Genomic DNA, 25,233 nt, shown 5'->3' with positions numbered 1-25,233 from the left:
GGCAATTGCACATATTTTTGTATTCTCACATTCTAATTTTGGGGACAGGTAAATATTTTTAACCAACAATCACATTATGAAATTATTTTTGTTGGAACAAATCTCTCTTTTTTTTTCTCAAAATTTTCATATAAATTTTTAATATCTCCTGTGTTCTTTTCATATACTATTTATGTATAATATTTTCATGTAAATCTATGATGCAAAACTCTCTAATTCTACCTACACAAAATTTTTAATATACAATAACTTTTTTATTTATTTATAATTAGACCTACTATAATATGATAATGATAACAAAGTAGTTGTATAATTTTTATTTTTTAAATATAGGGTGCTAAAACTGCTAATAATAATTTATAATAATTTTAAATACATTATTTTTCCTCCAATAACTTCGATATCTCATTTACTTGCCGCCCTCAGCTTCGCTTGGAGCCAAATCTAGCACGTCTCTGTCATCGTAAGCTCACGGATCAGTTCTGGCTCTGTTAGGTCAATGATCGGAAGTACGGGTAGCCGGAACGTTGGCGGCAGCGCCGCTAGCGAAAATGAGCCGCCTAACTTCCAGTCGTCTTCCGTTACAATCACAACTCCGATGGCTTCGGATCCCAGAATTCCTCTTCTCAACCTCTCGCTCCTGGGCCAGAAAATGGATTGCCTCCGCCGCTCTCTCTCCGATTCCGTCGATCGCCACGTTTCCATCAGCGGTGACCAGCTCCAGTTGTTCTCCGGCGAGATAGCCTCAGCCGTTCACCAGGTCATCATTAATGGTTCCGCCCTCCTCCTCGCTTCTACCCAACTTTTAGATGCTACCAAACCCTTACATCCACTGTCTAACATTGACGCGAAGCCATCAGTTAATTCTGGTCAAGTTCCTCCTCGGCCTCTTCCGGAAGCGGTGGTGGCCGACGCTGACGCCGAAATCGTGGAGATCGATGCGTCGGAGCTAATGGCAGAGCACGTTCACTTTTGTGAGATCTGCGGCAAGGGCTTCCGGCGCGATGCCAACCTCCGAATGCACATGCGCGCTCACGGAGACCGCTTCAAAACCCTAGAGTCTTTAACCAAGCCATATGGCCGGATTGCCACTGAGGGGATTGATACGGGAAGACATGTACGGTTCTCGTGCCCGTTTCTTAGCTGTCGTAGGAACCGTAATCACGCACGTTTCCGGCCGCTAAAGACAACAGTATGCGTTCGGAATCACTTTCGTCGGAGCCACTGCCCGAAGATGTACACATGCGATGTGTGCAACAAGAAGAGCTTTTCGGTCGTGGCGGATTTGAAAAACCATAAGAAGAGCTGCGGGGAGTCACAATGGCGGTGCTCATGCGGCACAAGCTTTTCTAGGAAAGATAAGCTGTTTGGTCATGTTGCCCTGTTTGATGGCCACTTTCCTGTAGTGGGGACTGGGGAGGAAGAGAGGGGAGATGGGGCGGTCAAAGCCGGTGAAATAAAAGATAAGAGAGGAGGACAAGCTGGCGGAAGTTTAGATGAAGGATTCTTTGATGGGCTGATGGAGGAGATTGGGGGGATGGGTGGGGGGTGGATGGGGCTTTAGCCTCTATGGCTTAGCGATTTCGGCCTTCCTACCTATAGTGGCACCCAGGTGCGCTACCCATCGTTTTTCTCATTAGTTCATGCATCGAATTATGGGCTGTTATGAGTGCAGATGAACATTAATGGCGGAAAAGATTTCATAAAACTGATCTCAAATACTTAGATAAGACTAGTTATGATGATGATGTTACCAATATGAAGGCAGATTATATCATATTGGAATATGTTGTGAATGTTTATGATGCCTCGTGAAGCCTTGTATAGTTTTGATTATTTTTATCATGGTTTTGCGTATTGTACCACGGGAATGTTGTGCGCTATTTTCTGTTGCAAACTAAGCAAAGGGAATTAATAATCTGGTGTTCTTTTATTATAGCATGTGTGTTTGTAAATTCATTGATTTGGAAACTTTTTAATTGTATAAACTGAGGGAATTGCTTGTTTGAGATGTGATTCACTTGGGATTGTCATTTTCAAGATTGAAATTCAAACCTAGATTGGGAAATGAGACAGGAATGAAGCACATTTTTTTTGTTTTTTTGTTTTTGAATGGAGCACACTTAGTGTAGTGAGCAGACATAGGATGCCTGCCCAAATCATGATCTGTAACGTCAAAATAAGACTTTGGCTCTATGAGATTATACTTGTTTATTACATCTTTTTTTTTTTGGTGAAAGCTAGTTCTAAAATATCCCTTGATTAGACAGGTCTTTACATTATAGATTTAACATTCTGTGTTAAATATGCTTCATATGTCAATTCCTTAAGTTATATAAGAAATACTACATTAATGGCACAACTATTAAGGTTATCTATGAATTAGTACCTTCATATAAAAGAGTAGATTCTGAGTTTTTGCCTGCTTGCCTCAAGACTTAATTGGTGTTTCAAGCAAATTCCTAAAAATGTGGTTATATTCTTTTTCTGGCTAAATATGCAAAAAATAAAACATTTCTTTGTTTTGCGAACTTTCCCAAAACTCCCTTCTACCTAAGCATGTTTCTCATAAGTGATGGCTACGAGGCGGGCTATGCAAGTAAGGTTAAAGCTTAGGCATAGTCTCTCTAGAGGAATTGCTTTATTATTATAATGATTAAAAGGATATTATATATAATAAAATCCAATAAAAATAAAATTTGACCAGTGCAAATTGCATGAAAGGATCTAAGGGTTGTGTTTTAAAATATTTACCTAAAAGGACGGGCTTTTAGAATTTTGAAACTTTTATTATTTCCCGATTTTCCTTTTGGTGAGACTTTAACTATGATTAGAAAATTGCACTTTTCTTGAAATTTTAATATTTCAGCCATTCATTTGGATTTGGTTTTGGTTTCACCTACCATTCCTTTAACTTTTCAGATAAGGGAGTGTGGATGAGTTTTGAATTCTGAACAAAGTACAAGAAACTAGAATCACATACAAAATTTAATCACTCACATAAGCCTGTATGCAAACTCAAATAGAGTTTATGAAAAAAAGGGCTAAAAATGATAGCAAATGCAATTGAAAGTTGTGCATGCTTCACATAAACTTATTAGTATATACAAATTTTATTATTTTATGTTTACGTAATTTTTTGATTTTGAGGCTTGCATCTCAAATCGCCTTGAGGCTTACGCCTCGCCTCACGAACGAAAAACACCTCAATACCCGAATACGCAATTTTAAACCTTGGAAAGTTGTGCATGCTTCACATAATTGCGCAAACGTTTTTTATAGGTATGCACTTCATATATATATATATATATGTATATGTGTGTGTGAAGGCTCATTAGTGTCAACTTTATTAAGTCTCACTCTCCATTCATTCATGTTTGGTGTTACTTGAGGTGTTTTTGCATATATCATTTTTGCATCATTTATGTCCATGTTTTCTTTAAAACCAAACCCTCGTAGTTGGGTTGAGGCTAATTATATGATGATGATTTATGCATGTCAGCTTTGATTTACAACATTTCCTTCCATATTAATTTCATCTGTTTACCCATCTTATTGATGTCTTTTTTTTGTTGTACATGTCCAAATAACTTAAATATATTTTAAACTACATTATTTTTATTTTGTGCTACTTCTATCTACAAGCTCTGATGTAATTATTCTATATATATAATTTCTAATTCATCTCGGATGCATGCAATTCTCATTCTCACAATCAACACAATGAATTTATTCCCAATAACTTACAAAGAGTTCAGCCACTAAATTTTTATAGCCCTCCCATGCACATGTTGCTATTTCTACCCCTTATTTACAAAGCTAATTAAGATAATTGCTTTTTGAAACCAAGATTAGCTCTGCCAATAGAATCTGCATCATATAAGAACATCAAAGGAGATGGGGTTAGCTCAAGTGGATGTTTGGTAGCATGTATTTATAATTCAAGAGCATTTCAAATGCAATATAATGCAAATATAGTATGTTTGAAATATTTATAATTATTTTGTTGATTGTGAAATGCATTCAGACGATTATTTTTTTTTTGTTGATTTTGATATAAGATGAATCTAAAGTTAAAAAGAGAAACAAATCTTAGGTTAGAGTGGTGGTCATATTTGAGGTGATCGAGGTGAACAACATACACATACAAGCAACATGTATTGTCAGGTGGGAGGCAAAAGCAGCGTTAGAGCGACATCAAGTGTGGAGGTGAATTTCAAATGCGTTTGTGTATAGTGTGGTAGTAGAGTACTAGAGTGTATTTATATATAGTCTGATTTGGGTGACTAAAGACACTTAAAAAAATAAACTAAAAGATGAATTTCAAATGCATTAATAAATTGCCTTGGATTTATTTTTCATCCCAACTAACACTTAATATTTCAAAACCTGTGCATTCTTGTAAATCTACGCTCAAAATACTTCACACCAAATAGCCGTCAAAGAAACTAAAAGTCTTATATGAATGAGATAAGCACAAGTGCTTATGGAGACCTCCAAAAATGCTTTGCACTATACTACTTGTAACCTTATTCTTTTAGCTCTTTTATTTTGAGTCTCTCAAATCTCCATTCAACTAGCTCCTTAAAATTCTTTGAACCCTTTCATTAGGCGATCTTAGACACTTTATTCACATTGAACTCATTCTACCAACCAAATTCTTCCGTCTTTTGAAAGTTCAAAGGCACCATAGTTATTTTTAGGAAAATAAATCCATATTCTTTTGGTGGAGTCGATGATGAAGGTGACATAGTAAAGTGAGTTATCAATGGATTCCATTGGGATAGGTCCCAAACTTGTGTGTGTACACACACACACACATATAGATATAGGTAAGCTCCAATTTTTGAATGGTTGGTTTCCTTCCAACCATTCAAAAATTGACCTTCATTTGCTATAAATAAAAGCCACAAAGCAAGGATCTTAAAATTTAAAATATACAATCATACCTTTTGTGTAGATTTTCCATTCTTTTCTCACTCATCTAAAAATTTCAAATTTGGAAGCATGCCTTTTCTGCGAATTGTCATTCTTTTCTCACTTATAGATCCCATTCTATACCATTTGTATGAATTGAATTATAAGTTTGTTGCTGTTCCTATTGCTTCAGTGTTAGATGTTATAGATAGCATGTCATTTGTGCTACCATACACTATCATCACAATACCATAGTCAACTTCCAAGTGCCAGTATTGAAAGCTAAATTATATCCTTCTTGTTTAAGCTATCAAATAAATATTAAATTCTCTTCAAACTTGGAATTTGTCTTAATCTATTAAGCTTCCAATCGTCTCATTAATGATTTTTATTTGAACTTCACAATTTTCAGCAGTGCTTATCCTCTTTGTATAAAAAAGATAAATTTTCTCCTAATTTTTCATAGAATAATTAAGCGCGAGTTTTTTATCTTAGGTTGAGTGAAGAGATACATTCATATTAAGTGAAGTGAAAATATACACCCAAGTTCTAAATCTTGGACTCCAACAAACTATCATAACTGAGGATTGATGCACCTTGAATGTCTTTTGTGGTAACATTCATCTTTTTTTTTTTCTTCAGTCGAGGCTTCGAGCTTTATCATCCTTTCTTTTGTGAAACATCTCTTTTCATGTGCCTGGTCTTTTCACATTACCAACATGCGTCCCTGCAACTTTGGAACTAACTTTTTCAGTTTAAATCTCCCATGATTATATCTATTCTTTGTAGATCTTCTACCTTAATATTTAGAGCAGAAGAAGAGAAGCGTACACACTTGATTTTCATTTTCTTATGTTCTCTCGAAAATTTTAGTTTCAAAATAAGTATGCTTCAGCTTCATAGGCACATTGCAATAATTGATCACCGTAATAGTTTTTCTTTAGTTGTCATAAAGCGATGACAGCAAGTTCAAGGCAACTTCATTGAAGTTGATATTATATGAACTCAATTGACTAGTGATTAAGTTGAATTCATTGATGTATTTTTCTTTAGAAGCACCTTCCCTCATCTCAAGATTAATTTTTTTTTTCATTAGAAGTATTTTATTTGCTATAGATGGTTTCTTGTGCATATCCGAGATAGCTTTAATTTCAGAAGTTGTATTCTTGTGTAATATGTTGAAGATAACATTCATGAGCAGTGATGACATAATTTCTATTTTATGGTTGTTTCGGTGATCACAATCTTCTTGGTTCATTTATGTGAATTATCACTAAGAGAGTGGGATGGAATTTGTTCTGGTGAAGATAATCTTTGATCTGAATCTTCAACTACCTAAGATATTTTACATCAAGCTTTTTGACTTAATTCCATCATCAGCCATCATTATTCTCACTTTTATCCTGGAACTTCGTGACTGGTTTTGATACCGTTTTTTAGATATGGAGGAATATTGTGCTCCTAATACTTCACATTTCTACCTCGTAACAAATATTATCACAGTTGATAATTTGATTGGGACCAAGTATTCCATTAAATTTGTGGCTCCAATGGGTTTAAGTATTTTCAATTATGATTGATGAATACATGAGAGTTAGTGAATTTAGGCTCCATGTGGTTGAGTGGTTTCTTAGTGTATGATAATTGATGATATTGAATGCTTCACTCTTGAAGGAGAGTGATTGCCGATGTCGAAGAATCTTATGTGAGGAAACGATAGTTATGATCCATATAAAAATAGAGCATAGTCTCACATGGAAAGAAAATCAAGGCTTGAGTTCATAATATACTAATATTGGCATTTCTCAGTTGACTTAAGCTGTTAGGTTGATGGGTGTCCATCAGTTGGTGTATTGGGCTTGATTTAGGCCGCTTTTATTCAACCCTCTAACGAGAAAGGGATGGGAGGCAAGAGGGAGGGACAGAGAACAGAGGTTGGGAGTTTTTTTCTTTTCTCTCCCACTTTCTTACTTTCTCCTACCAGTTTTTTTTATGAATGTGTGGGTGGATACTAGCAATCAAGTGGAGGGAGGGCAGAATGCTGGTGTAGTAGCACTCGGAAGAGATCAATTGCAATTGCTAGCGGCAGATTGAGGGAGATACCTGGAGCTTACATGGTTTTGGGAGGCTTGAAAATAGTTTGCTATTGCACCCTCAGCATATGTTCTTTCAACCTTAGGAGAATCGTGTAAATGTGAATACTCTTTCTGATTGAAATTTCTTCCAATTCCATCTGCATCTAACATTGAATGGGTAATTTAATTTCCTCTTCGTTAAAGTAATCTTTTGTAAACTTATTTTAACAAATGGAAAAGTTGCTCTATATATACTTCTTTTACTAAAAAAACCTTCAGAAATGCACCAACACACACCTCTGAATTGGAGAGGTAGATTTGCCCTGTTTGGTTAGGATTTTCAGTCAAAGTCCCTAAAATCCTACAACAACATCAAGCTTTTATCCCATTATGTGCAATCGGCTATATGAATCTTTTTTGTACATTGTATCTTATTAGGAAACAAATTCTCATTTAAATATAAATTCCTTATTAAAAAAAAAAAGACTGAATACATTCATAAATGTTATTTTCAAATTGTTTTCAGCTCGTGGAAGCCAGATGTGATGTGAAATCCCTACTTTTCCGTGATGCTTCTAGTATCACTAAATGTCTAAATGTCTCATTAATTTTATATATGTTAATTAGTGGTGTTTTTCTTCTGCTTTATTGACTATTCAGATGCGCTTTCCAAGATGAAACTTAATATTGAAATTGTTTATGCTTATATTCTGAGAATGAGCTGGTTCGATTTCAGTGTAAACCTGAGTTAAAATTGAGTAATATCTTTGTTTTTTTATTTTTTTGTAGTAAAATGCTTAGTCCTACATGCACATAAACATACATACACCGACATTCCTACAAGTAATCATATAGTAATTCAGCTGTGTTTAGATGTATTTATTTGATTTTTTAATTTACTCGAGTCAATTCTTGTTGAATTCAAATTAGGCTTGTAATCTAGCATTTTAATTCCAATCCCAGTGTTAAATTCCATTGTGTCATGTGTTTTAACTATTAGAAAAGCCTATATTGTGTCAGGAAGTCTGTAAACTCCTAATAACAACCTTCTACGGTCATGTTCCATTGCTTAACATATATAAGCTTAATGGACCCTATGTGGGTTCGTTAGTGTTCAATTGGATCTAGTGAGAGGAGTCAATGACATAGCTACTTCATTTTATCATAGCATGACCTACAAAGAGTTGAGCGTTATAACTTAAAGAATTGTGAGGTCTGGCTTCTCTAATTCTTCATGAATATCTTGAGGTGTGAAAAAAGATTGAATAATTTTCCTTGATTTGATTGGATGGTGAATCCTAGATGTCCTTTCCTTTTTGAATGTTATGTGCTATGCATAACTAGCATAATATTCATTATGATAGCTCTAAGAACTATGGAAGAACTGCAATGTCCCAATTGATGCTATAGTGGGCTTAAGTGAAAAGTACTACTGTAGTGGGGTCTGGGAAGTTATAATTGGTAAGAGAGTTTGATCTCTCTTAGTATGATGTGTTGTTTAGGTGCGAACCAAATAAAATTAGAGGGCTTAAGATATATTAATTTAAAGATGGTGAGTAGTGATTACCAAAATTGAGACCTGAACAAAGAGCAGCTTTTGATAGGTTCTAAGATGGTAGATTTCTAATAGAAAAAGGGGAACGTGATGTTAGACCGGGTCCCTTTTGATCGGTCTTGTCAGTCTTTTCCTAGATTGAGGGTTGATTAATTGAATAGGGCTGATTTGAGGGTTGATTAATTAGAAAATGTTTTCTAATTGAAGAGGATAAATTTGTGGGCGGATTTGGATGAGATTAATTAGAAAATATTTCATAATTGAAGAGGTCAGATTTAGGGGCTGATTTTGGGTTTTTTTTTTGTTTTGGGGGGGGGGGGGGATTAATGAAGGAAATATGACAGATTTGGGAGTAAATTGGGGATGAGTCATTTAGGTACTTGCCATTTATTGTATGCTTTAAGTAGAGGGGTTTTCGTTGGAGTAGGGTTGTCTTGTTTGTTGAATTTAGTTTATTCTTAAGTTGTTTGGGCTCTAGCCGGTGGCTAGGGATTTAGGAAAGTCGGATCTTCCTTTCCAATTATATCTTGCATTTCTTTTTATAGTTCTTTCAATAAAAATTATTTTTTGGCTTTTTTCTTCCCAATTTTTTTTGTGTTTCATCCCCTGATTTCGTGAAAAGAACATCCACTTCCTATCAAATTGGTATCATAGCATTTTCTTGAGCTGAAATAGAAGTTTTCCTAGTTGATTTCAGCTACATTTCCTCTCTGATCTTGCTGTTTTTTCTGTTTGGCGGCTAGATCCATATCAAAATTATTTTTTGTTGTGGAGCCTAAATCCGAGTACCTATACTAGGAAGAAAGGTAAAAGTATTGGAAGGTGAGATCATATAATTGATATTTGAAATTTTCGATATCCAAACTCAACTTTCATATTTCAAAAGTCAAATTTTAGCTGTCCACAATAATATTGATGAAACTTTTTCCATCTTGAAGGAGATGTTGAAAAAGCTGCTCGAGGACCAACCCAAAACGGTGTCATCACAGGCGAGAGAAGCCATCGACAACCAAGAAAGTGGAGAAAATCATAATCCGATAATGCAATGGTAAGAATATCAGGAGGTGAAGATTTTGGAGAGAGATGAGAGACTGCCTCCCTTAGAGTATATTACTAAGGAGGAGCTGAGTAGAGAGTGTGAGGAGAAACGTGAGGAGGTTATGAATGAAAGAAGGGGTGCTGAATTTGAGAGGAGAGGTGAAATTTGAAAGGGGATGTGCTAATTATGATCAAAGGGGCGTTGAATTTGAAGTGAGAGGGATTGATTACGATCAAAGGGGCGCTGAATTTGAAAGTAGATAGACTGATTATGATCTAAGGGGCACTGAATTTGAAGAGAGTTGACATAAGGTTTGAGTATGAGTGTAGAAGGGATTATTTTGACACTTTGGGGGAACCACCTTTTTAGGGAATTGAAATTTATGGAAGAAACAGGGAGAATATAGGAGATTCGAGGATGAGGAAGCTGAAGATCCCTATTTTTGAGGGAGATGTTGCACTTGGATGGATATATATAGTGGAAAGGTACTTTACTGTCAATAGATTAATGGAGGAGAAACTGACGACGATCGGGATATGCTTGGAGGAAAAAGCATTGACATGGTACCAGTGAAGGGATACGAGGCGACCCATATGGATATGATGAGAGTTTAAGAACTGCTTGTTGGAACATTTTCAAACTAGCAGGGGAGGGGATTTCTATGAGCAGTTCTTCGCTCTAACACATGAAGGGATAGTGGTGAGTACCATAAGCAGATTGAGCACCTGGCCAATCGACTAGACTAGCTTCCGGAGACTGTACTGGAGGGAAATTTTATAAAAAGGATCAAACCATAGATTTGAGTGGCAATTAGAGTGGTGAGGCCTCGTGATTTGGGAGAGGCTATGGAGTTAGCCCAGTTAGTGGAGGATCATAAGCACCTGAAGAGACGGGTTGGAGGCAGTAGCTTGGGATGTTCGTACATGATGACCACAACCGTTTTGGTATCTAAGAAACTGACACCGAGTACTGTTAAAAAGATCTCGAAGGAGAAGACTGTATGAGGAAGACCTAGGGAAGGCTTCTAGAAACTCACAGAAATCGAGCTATAGGAGAAGAGGGTAAAGTGGTTGTGTTTTTGATGTGAGGAGAGGTATACACTAGGGTACATGTTTAAGTACCAAACTCTTTAGGTTCTCACCATTTGTGATGACGAGAAAATTGAGGGAGCTATTTTTTCATGCACTTTGCAGACAATGTGGGTCTTTGGGAGGGGGTATTGTTAGACCAAATCCTTTCTTGGACCGGCTCTTCAGGGTTGATTTGGAGGAGATTAATTAAGAAATATTTTTTAATTGAAAAAGACAAATTTGGGGGCTAATTTGAAGGAAATTAATTAGAAAATATTTCTTAATTGAATAGGACCGGTTTGGGGGCTAATTTGGAAGAAATTAATTAAGAAATATTTTATAATTGAAGATGATATATTTGTGGGCTGATTTTAGGGGATGATTTGAAGGGGATTAATTAGGAAATGTTTCCTAATTGAAGATGGCAGATTTGAGGGCTGACTTGAGGGTTGATTTGGGTAGAAAATAATGAAGGAAATAGGGTAGATTTGGGAGGGAATTGAGGGAGGGCTATTTGGTTATTTATCGTTTATTATATGCTTTAAGTACGGGGTTTTCCCTAGTGTTAAAGTTATGTCTTGTTTGCTGAATTTAGTTTATTCTTAGGTTATTTGTGCTTTAGCCAGCAGCTTGAGATTTGGGAGAGCCAAATCTTTCTCTACAATTGAAGATCCAATTGTATCTTGCATTTCTCTTTATAGCTCTTCCAATAAAAATTATTTTCGTGCGTTCTTCTTCCTAGTTTTTTTTTGTTTAATCAGCTAATTTGGTGAAAAGAGCACCCACTTCCTATCACATGAATGCGCCAAAATTCCACATTAAATGTGGAGGAGATGATGTTGAGCTATAAAAGTGAAGAATTAGGCTATAACATGTAAAAGATTTCCTAATGTAATAGGTAAATTTATTTTTGGAACTTATTATTTAATTGTGCTTTGTAATGATGCATTTTTAGGATTGGTGAATCTCAAGAAGGGGCATGAAAAGATAGAATTTATGGGGTTCAACCTAATTTAGGATATATTGGGCTAAAATGTACAATATCTTATATAGTATCGAGCGGCGTAATAATTTATATCAAGAGTTTTAGGTTTAAACATAGTTGGGATCTTTTGGGCAATATGATATTCTTTATATGGAGTACATATTTATGGTTATATGTTGATACTACTTGCATACATTAATGCATTATCTTATACTCTACGCTATTAACCATGTGAGAGAGACTTATGGGGGTTTTGGTTTAGTGATTTTTTTTAGTACAATATTTTGTATTTATATGTATGCTTTATCTTTGACGTATTTTGTCTTAAGAGACCAAATAAAAGAATCTCAAATTATAGGTCTTGGCATGGAGTTGAACTTATCCTTTGTTGGATGTCACCCATCTTTTAATTATAATGTTTGACTTTAAAGAGGTTAAGTCTTATTATTACCAATGGTAATATTATTAGGAAAAAAAAATCTAAATAACTAATATGGATAGAGAAGAAAGAATACTAGAATTTATGTGTAAAAATAAAAAAAATGGGAAAACTATGGAACCCTATCACACCAAAAAATACATCATGAAAAGAGAGAAATTGTACAATTTTTTCAATATTTCATTCTTTCAGAGCCTCCACACTTCGATATACAGAGCATAACCACCATTAAGTTACAATTATTTCTTTTTTTTTTTTTTGAGAATGAACCCGCTGCCAGTCTAAAGTGAGTGTTTGGCGGCGTAATTAAACGCTCGGCGGAATCTAGCGAGGTCACCCATCGACATTGAGCTCACACTTGCTCTGCCCAACTGAAGAAGCGATGCCGTAGTAGAAGGGATTCGATTCCGGGATGGGGGGTTCCCAACCGTACTCGCCTACCAACCACCCTAAGCCTCGGTGGGTAAAACCATAGTTTCAGGGAAAGAAACGAAAACAAATAAAAAGAAGAACCGCTAATTTTTCCTGCTCAATTCCTCCAAGAAAATTCAAAACGGGAACAAAAGGACCTCAAAAGCTAGCTCTGTGTATTATAATTTTGGAGGAATTCTTGGAAGAAAGGGACGGCGGAGATTGCAGCTACGGCCTTTGCCCATGCAATAATCTCCTCCTTCATCCTCTTCTCATCCTTCCATATGGACGGCTCGATGGGCTCATTCTGCTTGGAGAAGATGCGAAGTTGCTCAGGATCTCCAAAGCTGCAGTTTTCTCCGTTGGTGCCGAAGCCGGACATGGCCGTGTTTCTCTCTCTTCACTTCTATCTTTGCTCACAGCTTTTATATACATTATATAAATGATAAATTTTGCTTTATGCTATTGATGTGAGAGAGCACGTGGAAATCATGGACCGCGTGTGCCTAAATTATATAATAAATCTTGGTAGATATAAGTTATGATTTATGGGGCTGGTTGGGTTGGGTCAAATGACCGCGTTGAGAAGGATAGAAATTAAGATATTAGATATTGAAATATATAAAAATTTTATGGTATTTTTGTAAATCCCCCTTTTTAATGAGATGATTAAAAATTTAAAAGAAATTTTAGGGCCATGTCATTTAAAAAAAATCAACTCATATATTTGTGTTTTTCATGATCTCATTATTTAGAATTTAGTAAAAATTAATGAGTTGTAGTTTTGAGATATGAAAGGAATTATTGTAAATAAAAATAATTATTAGTTATTTTTATAAGTATGTAAGATTTTGATGATAAATAACAAAATGCAATAAAAATTTAATTATATTTTTTAGTACAAGACTACAAGTATTACTAAATATTTATCTTATCAAATAATCTAGTCATATTGTAAATATGCATATAATTTAAATTAAGAAAATAAAAGACATATTGCTGTTTTTTAGAAACATTATATGAGTAATAATATGATCTTTAGTTGTAATGTTTTAAAACAAATGATATAGCTAATTAATGTATATTAGATTGATGTATTATTGAAGGTGGTCGAATGATTATAATCGCACAATAGAGGTTTGAAGATTTTAGTTGGATAACTGTGGTTAAATGATTATAGTTGGGTAAAAACAGTTTAATGATTGTAGTTGAGCATTAGTTGTCTAGTGGCAGTGGTTTAATGACAACAGTCAAACAACACCCCAATGATAGCGGCGGGCTTTGGTCCAATGATGGCAATAAGGGGATTGTCAGATGGTGGTGTTTGGGTGAAGTTCAGAGTTTTTTCAAGCATCTTAGCTCTCTTGAGTCTCAAGGCAAAGTCCAAGCTCCCTTTATGTAGAAAGCTTGATTGGCTGATTATAGAGACTCCAAACGTCTTGAAAACATATTGTCTGGACAAAAAAAAAAGAGTTTGGTCATGCATATGTAGCTTGATTGACTGGCTGTCTCAAACAATCGATGACACCATTGAGCGTCATGCTTACTGTGTGAGTGCATGAAGGGTGTGCATTTAGAGCCTGTTTGGGCATCTTTTTTGCTGGGGTTAAGCGGTGCCCTTTTTTTTGCCTATTTAGGATCCAAGCAAGCCCTTTAGGCATTGGAGTTATTTTCAAACAATCATTTGATGTTTATTTTAGTCAACATTCTCACTCGTGGAGGGGAGACTATGGACCAAAAAGTCCAGCATAAACTTTGGTATTGAGGTCAAATTTAAAGTTGGTGTGAACACATGCTTGATTCTTGCGGGCAATGACATGCATTAATGTTGTTGGTAATTATAGGAGTGGGCTTTGGTGTAATAGTTGATAATGGTAAAATGAACATATTCAGACGATAGTGGTCGAAAGAATATAGGAGTACAATGTTAGTCATAAGATTGTAGTTGCATGATTAGAACACTATAGTCAGTTGAAGGTGATCAAAGATCTGTATTTAAATAATTATGATCGGGAGATTGTAGTTGGGTAACAACAGTTGGAGGATCGTAAACGGAGATAAAGGTCAAAGGACCTTAATTAGATGACAAAGGCTGAATGACCATAGTTTGATGACGATGGCCAAAGAATCATAGAAGAAAGATGATGGTTAAAGAAGCTTAGTTAGACAATGGAGGTTAAAAGACCATAGTTTGGCAACAATGACTAAAGAATTATAATCTAGTGATCGTGGTTGAAGTATCGTAGTCTGACAATGGTAGTTTAGTGCTGGAGATTCGATGATTAACCTTTGACAGCAACCCGATGATAGCAATTACATGATGATCTGATGGTGGCTATCAAACAATATTCTAATGACAGTGGTCTGACAATGGTGCTTGGGTGGACCTCTAAAATTCTTCAAACCTTAGCACTCTTAACTCTCAAGCTAAGGCCCGTGCCTCTTTACATATAGAGTGGTGGTCTATCTATAGATTTTTTAAAGTGACATGCCAAATAGATCTAACCAACACTGAAAGACTAAATTAAATGTTCCATATTAATTCTCTTGATTATAAGCCATTTTTAGGCATCTAAGTGCTTTAATGAAATTATAATTAAATAAATTTGGACTTTTTGGATTCATCTTTTCAAGATGCTCAACTTTGCTATAATCCTATGAGATTTGAAGATTGTTTTCAATTAATATTTCAAAGTTTCCAATTATGCTCCAAGGGCTTGATTTGGTTGAAGTAATCATTTTTTGTGTCAATGGTTCATCTCATCAAAACTTTTAGTTTGCCTATGAGTTTGATGAAAGTAGAGTTTGAATAGTCCTAAATTTAGTTCTAAAAATTTTAATTCAAATATGCATCAATATTCGTGCCAAGATGACATCAATTTTTAATGATGTATCAATTGTTCCTTATTTTTGAATGTCGAAGCTTATATTTTTTTAAAATGCATATATATTAATATATATATATATATATAATATAATAGTATTTGTTAAAAAATAAATTGTTTGGATTAGCAATGACACGGAGATTAATATATAATATTCCTCTTTAAAATGAATAGATAATGACATTATTTCTTCCTCCAACTGATCCACTTATCGGACCACATGTGAAATATATTAGATTCATGGAAGATTTTTGATTCTTTTGGGCAATTTTTTTATTTTATTAAAATAAATTTATATTTTTATATTAAAAATTATTTAAAAAAACAGTAATAAAAATCAACCTTACTCACAACGGTAAGTGATGCATTGCAATCGTCAGCTTTATTAGATATTCACTTGATTCGCGTTATTGCTTTATATCATTTGAATCTTTTTTCTGTCATTCACGAGTAATATTGCATTATTATTTTTCTGTTTCTGTTGTACTCATCATATGTTTATTTATTTATTTATACTCGTCATACGTTTTATTCATTTATTTATTTTTTTAATTTTATTTATCATACTTATTTTGAGCAAGAAGAATTTCATTTTGTATTCTCAGTTTAAGCATTATAAACATTTTAACATCATAGGAAATTATGCTCATATAATAAGGAAATATTTTCAGATTTATAAACGGCCGTCTCCAAATTTCAGGCTTCATGTGCACAGAGATACTTTAAATTTTTAGTTGTTTAATACTTTTTAGTGGAAAATTAATATTTGGTTAAGGTTTTGGGGAATTGTAATTGTTTTTTTGAATTGCTATGAACTATGAGATTAAGATTCATTAACATATGTAGTTTATCATTATTCTACAAATCTTGATAATTTTATTTTAATCGATCTTTTTTTTCCCTTGGCAATTTTGCAAGATTGTAAGCCTGTTGAATCCGAAATCTCGAAAAATTCGATTTAAAGTCAACCCGAACCTGGAAACGGGTCCCGGGTTCGGTTGTTTCAACAAATCAACCCGTTTTTAAATGTACATGTCGGTTTCGGTTAGAATGGTCCCAGCGAACAACACCGAAATGACACGAAAACTCATTAATTTGAAACCCTGAAAACCTCTAGAGTGCACCTGTTTTTTACCCGAAAATCGAAGATTGAAATCCGAAAAGCAGCAAGTTTTTGGCAACCTCGGGTCATTTAGGATCCGAAGTCGTGACCCGACCCCGATAGATTCGGGTACGGAGATTTGGTCCGGAAAACCTGTGGTCCGGAACACCTCGACCCATTTTAAAAATGAACGGGAGTAGATGCGGAGGATTGAATCCCGAATATGCGGTTGGGTCAAGGTGTCGAACCGAATTTGGACCCGTTGACCCGAATTGAACACCCCTTAAGGATGATCATATGTATGATAATCAATAGTGATTAATACATTATATATATATATATATATACCAAAAATTACCTTGACTAAGCACGAATCTCGAGACATTTGAATTAGAAGCTTTCAAAATTTAATGCGAGACCATCAGAATTCTAATCTCAGCAAACTTATAGTCAAACTGAACGTATTGGCTAGACGAACACAACAACATAAAAATAGGTCCAATGTGAGCCCAAATCTGGGCTTGAAACATATATGAAAGTTTCAATACATTACATAGATGACCAAATGATCTTCAAATATGATATTTTTATAGTCGAATCGAGCAACTCGATGAGATGAATCTAACAAGCCTAAGATTGCCCGACCATCGTTGTTGGACCTCCATCCAACCATAGTTGTCGAGTCTCCACTTGGCATTCTCCATCGGACCTTCATCGTGTAACTATGGTCCCACCTCCGTCTCTTGCCGACTACAATTCTTCCAACATCTGTTGCTCACCGACTACGATCCCTCTGACCACCAACACCCAACTATGGTCCTTCAACCTTAGTCGCTCGAACACAATCATTCCAACCTTCGTCACCAGCCGACTGAGATCATTTTGACCATCGTCGCCCGACTATAATTTTCAATCTCAATCGCTTGAATGTTGTGCTTCATGCTTATGTAGCCTACCATGCATATACGACCTTCCCGACCTTTGTTGCTCATCGACTAAGGTCCATAGACCACTATCACCCAACTATGACCCCTCTGACCCTAGTCGCACGACTAAGGTCCCTCTGACCTCTGTCGCCCGTCAACTATGATCCTTAAACAACTATTGCCTGACTATGATTCATCCAACCATCATCGGCTAACTACAGTCCTTCCAACTAAAGTCCTCGGATCACCATCACTCGACCACGGTCCCTATGATCGTGGTAGCCCACCGACCATGGTCATCTGACTTCAATCCCTGTAACTTCGGTCGCCCACCGACCATGGTCACCTGACTTCAATCCCTACAACTTCGGTCGTCTAGCAATCGTCCTTGCGACTTTTATCAGAAGGCTACTATAGTCCAACAAACGTTCATCGCCTAACTACGCTCCCACTAACCTCCGTTGCACGCTGACAATGGTTCTTCTAACCTCCTTTGCCTGCTGACTACGATCCTTCCTAATCTGTCGCTCATCGATTATGGTCCCTCTTACTACAGTCACTCGAGTAGGGTCATTCGACCTCAGTCACCCGACTACAGTCCTTCCAACCTCCATCGCTTGCCAACTATGATCCTTCCGTTCTTCGTTGCCCTCTAACTATGGCTCCTCTAACCATCATCACCCGACTACGTTCCATCCAACCTCTGTCGCCCTTCAACCACAACCTTTTGACTACAGTCCCCCAGATCTTAGTTGCCTGACTTTTGTCCCTCCGACCTCTGTACCCTGACCAAGATCTCTACTACGGTTCTTTGACCACCGTCACTCGATTAAATTCATGCCAATCAAGCAAATATGCCAACGATCTGTTGGGAAAGGGATTTCACTATATATGGTGAGATTTGCGATAGTTAAAACTAGTGCTAAGCTATAGCATTAGATATAACTACTTCTACATACTAATATAAGTTATAAGCCTTACAATATTTCAGTAATTAATATCATTGCTATACAAAACCAAAGATACATAAGATATTATGAAGAATAATTCAAGGACCATTCATTCAAGCAAAGAAGCAATCACAAACAAAGACATTAAAGAACAACTTTCATTATGATCGATATAAAACATATAAGACCATTCTTCAAGATCGGCATTTACAAAACAAAAGAGACATAAGCAATTATGAAGAATTTGTAGCAAATATGGCATTTAATTTACAAATTTAAATGATTTCTCTCTCTCTCTCTCTAATTCGGCCTCTTGCCCAATATAATTGACAGTATAAAGCATAGAAAAAACTGCTGCCTTAATAATTGAGAAAGTTCTCAAAGAACTATCCTCCTAGCATTCAAAATAATGGAGATGTGACTCTTGGAGAGATTACTCCGTATAAGTATACCTGAGCTTAGTTAAAAAAAGAATGGCATAAGTCTAAGTACATATCAAATTTTACATTACCAATTAAGTAGCTAATATTTTCATCAAAGACAGCCATCAGCCATAATCGAAGTTGGTATCTTTACCCTAGCAACTAACGAGTATATAAGTTGGGTGAATTTATATGGCTTAGGTTGATCAAAATGATTGGACCTCACCAACTAGACTGCTTAGTTGTTAGCTTTGATACCAAACAACACCGGATAAGGGGGGTAGTCGTGACTCCGAAGAGACGAGAAACGGACGGAGCTTGAGCTGTAGGAATCGCCGCTCAAAACAATACCCAAGAATGGGTATCTTGGACGGGCAAAACCACCTGAAGTTATATCTCAAGACGCAGGAATCAAACTCAAACATTTATTATCTTCTCTACTCCTTTATTACAAAAGTGAGGTGTTTATATAGACAGCTTGCCTACTTATAAGGGCACACACTCAGCTACAAAACAATAGATCAAGATAGAGGAGGTGGACTTGATTAGCGCTATAGTACTGGTCCGAATAGATCCACCCGGTGTCATCAACTTCGATGATCATAACTTTTAGATGTATGCATGTTGTTGTTATTATTGTAATATATAATATAATTTATGAAAAATTATATATTCTTTATTAAATTTAGATGAGAATTTGATTATTAATAGAACACAATTAATTGATAAAAATGATTCATATAGTCAACATCATATAGTATGATAAAAACTTAATGTTGTTATTATTATTGTATTATAATGAAATGCAAGAAAACAATTCAACTATAATTCAAATAAAATAAAGAAGACTACGAAAGTAACCTTAAGTGAGCTTAGGTCATTGAGCTTGATCAAGCAAGGAGGGAGCTGGTAGGTGATTCAACAATTAGGAATTCGACTGGGAAAATGAAGAGGTCCTTAATTCATATTTATTTGATAGAATCGTTTCTACTATTAGCGGTTTTATCTGCTGGTTTATTAAACCGCTGTGGTTTAAATGGTTGCAGAGAGAGAGAGATGCAAAAGCTTAGGCAAGGGAATTAAGCAGCCAGCAAGCCAACGTATTCCTCTTTTAATACTTAACCATTGGAGATAACTAAGAATAAAAAAAAAAAAATCAAAGCTTAATAAGTCAGAATAAATAATGAATAATAATCAAATAATATAATGAAAATAATTTACAATTTTAACTAATATTTCCTTAATTAACTACAACAAAGTAAACTTTAAGCATTTCATGGATGAACCAAATACAACTTAAAGAAAAAAATAAAGCTCAAGACTACAGTTTTGTTTAGGACAAATTTCTTTCTATTTTTTAAAACAATTTTTTAATGCAAAAATTTCTAATACATGAAAATTTGTGTACTAAAAAGTTGCTTTTGAAATCAGTAAGAAAATCGTTCCAAATGAAACCTAACTTTCATGGGCAGGGTATAGTACTACCCACACCGGCGAAATATATCAGCTGCTACCATCTTAGCCCAAGCCCTTAAGATCACCTTCATCTTCTCTTCATCATGCATTGGCAGCTCACCCACCGTCAATGCTTTAACTGCCTCAGGACAAGTTATAATTTTTCCTTCATCTCTCTTCGTTCCATTCTCCTCATGGCTTACAAAGAGATATTGAGGAGTTTCCTCTTCCTCATCTCTGTGCTCAAAGAATAATTTCAAAGCCATGCTTTCTCTCTTCTTTATTTGCACGACGAGATATGAAAGTATTTATATATATATATAAAGTGCACGAGAGTTTTGTGCTCGGATGGAAATGCTCCTCGTTGAATATATATTTAGAAAAAAAATGGAAGAATTACGTTTTTATAACTAAGAATATGCTTTTCGCTTCCCTTTTTCTTTGAATATTATTCGCTTTTGTGCACTTTGGCCCTTTGGCTTCAGGCTCGATCTTATTCCATTTGATGAAATCCTACAGTCCTCATCACGGGAAAAGAGCGCAGTGTTGCCATGATCTTGCTGGCTTTTGGTTTTATTTATACATATAAACACATAAAATAAATAAACTCGATTTAAGCTTCGTTTGAGGCAGCTTTTTTACTGTTTTTTAAAATAATTTTTTAGTATAAAAACTAAAATTTTTATATTAAAATGTTACTTTACGAAGCAATAAAAAAACTGTCACAAACAAACCTTTAAAAATAAATATGAGTCGGCATCAAGCTAATTAATAAATTTACTGAATTTGTTTACCTTGATCGAAGGAAAGCTGTTTGAATGGGTAGCGATCGATTTCAGAAATAAGTATGCAGTCTAATCGTGGGTGTCAAATAGGATGGTCATAATTAGTTCAATCCGTGATGATTTATTTGTCATGTATTTAACATGATTGATATTTGTGGAGAATGATGTCAGTGATGACAGTCTCTCAAATCGTCTTCTGCTTTGAAGAAATTAGATCAGCAAGGTTGACATATTATGTCGTCTTCACTATTCATAGTTTTTTTTTTTTTTTGGATAAAAGGGTCTTCTCCAAATTTCATTAAAAAAAAAAGAAGATAGAATCAAAGCCTACAAGATGGCAAAGCAAAAAATACAAACTATTATTTGCAAATTAAGGAAAATAACCTAAAAAAAAAGTAGCTAAAAAATTAGACATTATGAAGGTTGTAAGAAAAAAGAAGAACCAGTGAAGAAGATGAACAAGGCAGTCGAACTCAAGAAATGGCATGAGGCTTCTTGCAACCATGCACCCAGAAGCCAGGCAAAAATCATCCATTGGGGACAGCAAGCCACAAACCAAATAGAGGATAATCACAAATGAAACAAGCATCATTACACATAAAAAACAAAGGCCATCGATCAGAATGAGAGAATGAACCAGCATGGTTTCCAGCAATACAAGGCCATCCAGGAGGTGTGCAGAAAGCAGCCTTATCATTGTCCGGATCACCAAAAGAATTCTCAAAACCGAAATACACAACATTCATAAGAGACAGAAAAATGAAGAGGAGGCCTATCATAGAGAACTGCTTTTTAGATTTTCTCTTATGTCATTTACCACCGCCACGAGAGAATGTTTGATCAATAATACGCTCAAACTATAAATTTCTTGAAAATCATTCACATGCTCATCGAAATCTTCCCTAGCACCCCCCAAGCCCGGAAGAAGGACTCATCCAACCAATCAGATCGAATCACACATTCACACTAGTGTTATTCAGCGTCAAATCCATTAATTAAGCGTGAAATCCAATTAATCTTTCAATTCAGCATTAGACCTAATTGAAAATGGAACATCAATAAAAGGCACATTTCCCTTCGTGACCTCATAAATAAGTGACAAAGCTAGTCCCAATGAAACCAAGGGTGATTCATGTTCCAAATCGCTAGATAACTCATTCAAAACAATCTTGTTAACGTCACACACTTCAATGTTAAGGACATCCACAACCTAACAAGAATCCTAAACAGTTTCATCACACACTTCCATGTTAGCATAAAAAACAACAACTATAATGGGAGGCCCATCCTTGCCCAAATCATCACCCACACCAGTAACGAGAGGGGGGGGGGGGGTGTCCAACCCATCAGAATGACAACCCGAAAGGTCATTACGAAAATCCATAGGTCATTAGGAAAATCCATGGATTTAGCGGCAATTAGGGGAGGAGTTAATATAGGGCAGGTTAATTGATTCACAATAGACAAATCAGCAATAACACCCACACTATTCACGCAAAAAAAAAAATCATCCAAGTAACATTAGGCGTAGGAGCACCGTGACTATGATGAAATTCCCTATCAACTTGTTTAACATGAACATTGAGCCAAGCCTCATTTGACCCAATAACAACCCACACCAAAGGAGCAATGGAAAGAGTAAGTAAAGGATCAACCTGAGAAACATTCTAATTGTACAGAATCAACAGTAGGCTTAGCAATGAGAGAAGGGGTCAATAGAGGGTTATTCGCCATAGAATTATGAATATCAATTACTTACTGAGCATTTGAATTAGTAGAAATCCGCTGAGGAGCACTAGTAGGGTTAGAAATAATCGAGGGAACTCTATGAGAATGGGGCTAGAGAAAATTATAGTTATTTTTACAATGTCTCAAAGATTTGCAATGATCATAAAAAGGAGGAAAATCCTCCATAACAACATGTTGAATATAACCTAGATTATCAGGACCAATCCACACAGACTCAAGGTAAGATTTGGAAATTAATATCCAATTTGACAAGGACCCTAGCAACAGACGAACGTTACCCAACAGAAGTAGCATTATCAGTTTTCAAAGGACGACCAAATAAACAGCCTAAACCGTGGAGAATGCGTGTGGAGAAAAGATGCGGCCTAAGATTTGGGATGGAAACCTAAATCGGAATGATCGGAGACTACATAATGATATTGAAAAACAATGACCATTTAAACAATTTCATGTAGCAATTGGAAAATAAATAACAATGGGAGAAAACTCTGCTAGCTATAATTCAAATCGTTAATCCACTTGATTAGTACATTCCTTGGGTCCAAAACAGTTAAAGAACATTTACCGATCAGCTTAAGGTTAAAGAAAAACTTACGAATCACTTCAAGGGAGGGTTTGCGATTCGAAAATTTATCGACTATGGAAAACTCGAAAGGTTTGGCAAGAGTCATCATTTCAGCTTTGGAAATCCACGAAGATGGAAACCCTTGATGAGTCGTAGTTTGTAGTTCAGAAAAATCAGTTGATGAAGAAGCCCCCGATAAGGAAGGAATGGGAAAATTGTTCTCATCAAGGAAACCCTGGTCATCCAGTCGATTAAGCGCCATCAAGTGACTGACAGAGGAACAAACAACAAAAAATAATCAAAAGACAAGTAAAGAAATGAAGGAGGTGACACGCGGAAAAGAAATCCCAAAGAAACGAGGCCATGGAGTGGCCAGAAAACTGCGTAAGGCGAGAGCGGCTGCTTGGGCAAAAACCCTAGTAGAGCACTTTGAGAAAAGCTTTGGACCATGATTTGGTGATAATTTTTGCAATTCATCATTATTCCTAGGTTTATTTTAACAAGGAAGGATTTCGTAGTACAACAAAGATGGCCAAAATTTTGTTAGACATCTTATGCATAATTTTAATAAAAAATTTCAATTTTTAAAGAATTTAAGTGTTAGGCTCAGGCATTTTGAGAATATTGGAGTTTCATTTTTAGTGATTTTATAATAGAGCTAATGAAGTTTGAAAAGGCGAATCTAATACTATCAAGAACATCTACATCCAAGAATAAATAGGTTTTTATTTAAAACCTATAAACATAAGTAGAGAGTTCTCAAATGCCGTATGATGGGATGTCAATTTCCTCTAAATTTTGCATGCTTATAATCAAAATAAAAATTTCAATGAGTTTTAATCGCTTGATTTTGAGTTCATTAATATATTGAGATTCCCAAAAATATATATAAAACTATATAGAAAGTGACATACTCTCACTTGCCGATTGAGTCTTCAATATTGTAATAAAAATTGCCATCCCTTAAAAGAAACATTGAAATAAGCCTTGTTTCTATATGTTAGGGTGAGGTTTTGTAATTGCGAAAAATATGAAATTTGATTGAAACCAATCGTCGGTCAACATTGATGTTCACCAATCCATCATCCTATGTTAATTGTTGATCATTGCTCGAAGCTTACTAATTATTGAAGTTTAACGTTCATTAGCTACTAGTACATGTCTTATTAGTCATCTAATAATCATTTAGTACATTACACCAAAGCTTCTGTGGTTTGTGCTATTTTAGCTAGCTATAGTTGCAGGTTGAGTGGTAATTTTTAAAATAATGAAAAGCTTTTTAAAATTTAATCAAAATTTAAAAATATAAATACAAAGTATACAGTATTATTGTTGCGGGCTAGAAAATACGCGGCGATAGAGAATTAATTCTGCGTTTTAACTCTGTACGGATAACTAGCTCACACACAGAGAACACAAGATTTTTTACGTGGAAAACCCTTGAAAGGGGAAAAACCACGAGGCCTAGCCCAGTTGAAAATGATTCCACTAGACTTTGAATTGGTTACAAAGGACTGAATCTCCTCTAAGGGCGATCAGATTTACAATTAGTAACTATTCGATAGGAGTCAGGTGTTAGACCCAGTGTCACTTGGAAGTTTGGGTGTTCCCAGTCTGGCCTTGAGCAGAACAAAGGGCCTTCAGCAGAACGTCGGGTCTTAAACAGGATGTTGGGTCTTCAGCAGGACATCGGTTCTGAACGTCGGGCCTTAAGCAGAACGTCGGGTCTGAGCGTCGGGCCTTAAGCAGAGCGTCGGGTTTGAACGTCTGGCCTGAACGTCGGGCCTTAAGCAGAACGTCGGGTCTGAGCGTCGGGCCTTAAGCAAAGAGCAGGTCTGAAGTCGCCTTAAGAATGGCAATGAAACTCCGGCGCCCGGTCCGGAGAAAGCTCCTGCGGTGTTCC

General features: G+C 35.7%; 1 protein-coding gene across 1 annotated transcript; it reads left to right on the top strand.

Annotated features, from left to right (window-relative positions):
• The first annotated feature begins 399 nt into the window (after window positions 1-399).
• Window positions 400-2,033, top strand: LOC110094218 (protein SENSITIVE TO PROTON RHIZOTOXICITY 1). Its single transcript, XM_020819397.2, has one exon. It carries the CDS (start codon window positions 500-502, stop codon window positions 1,562-1,564), a length of 1,065 nt encoding a protein of 354 aa, XP_020675056.1. The 5' UTR covers window positions 400-499; the 3' UTR covers window positions 1,565-2,033.
• Window positions 2,034-25,233: the final 23,200 nt, after the last annotated feature.

The sequence above is a fragment of the Dendrobium catenatum genome, unplaced genomic scaffold (genome assembly GCF_001605985.2).
Source record: "Dendrobium catenatum unplaced genomic scaffold, ASM160598v2 fragScaff_scaffold_85, whole genome shotgun sequence".
In the NCBI taxonomy this organism is placed as follows: domain Eukaryota; kingdom Viridiplantae; phylum Streptophyta; class Magnoliopsida; order Asparagales; family Orchidaceae; genus Dendrobium; species Dendrobium catenatum.
Note: the sequence above shows the minus strand (reverse complement) of the source record. Positions and strands in the feature narration are given on the sequence as shown.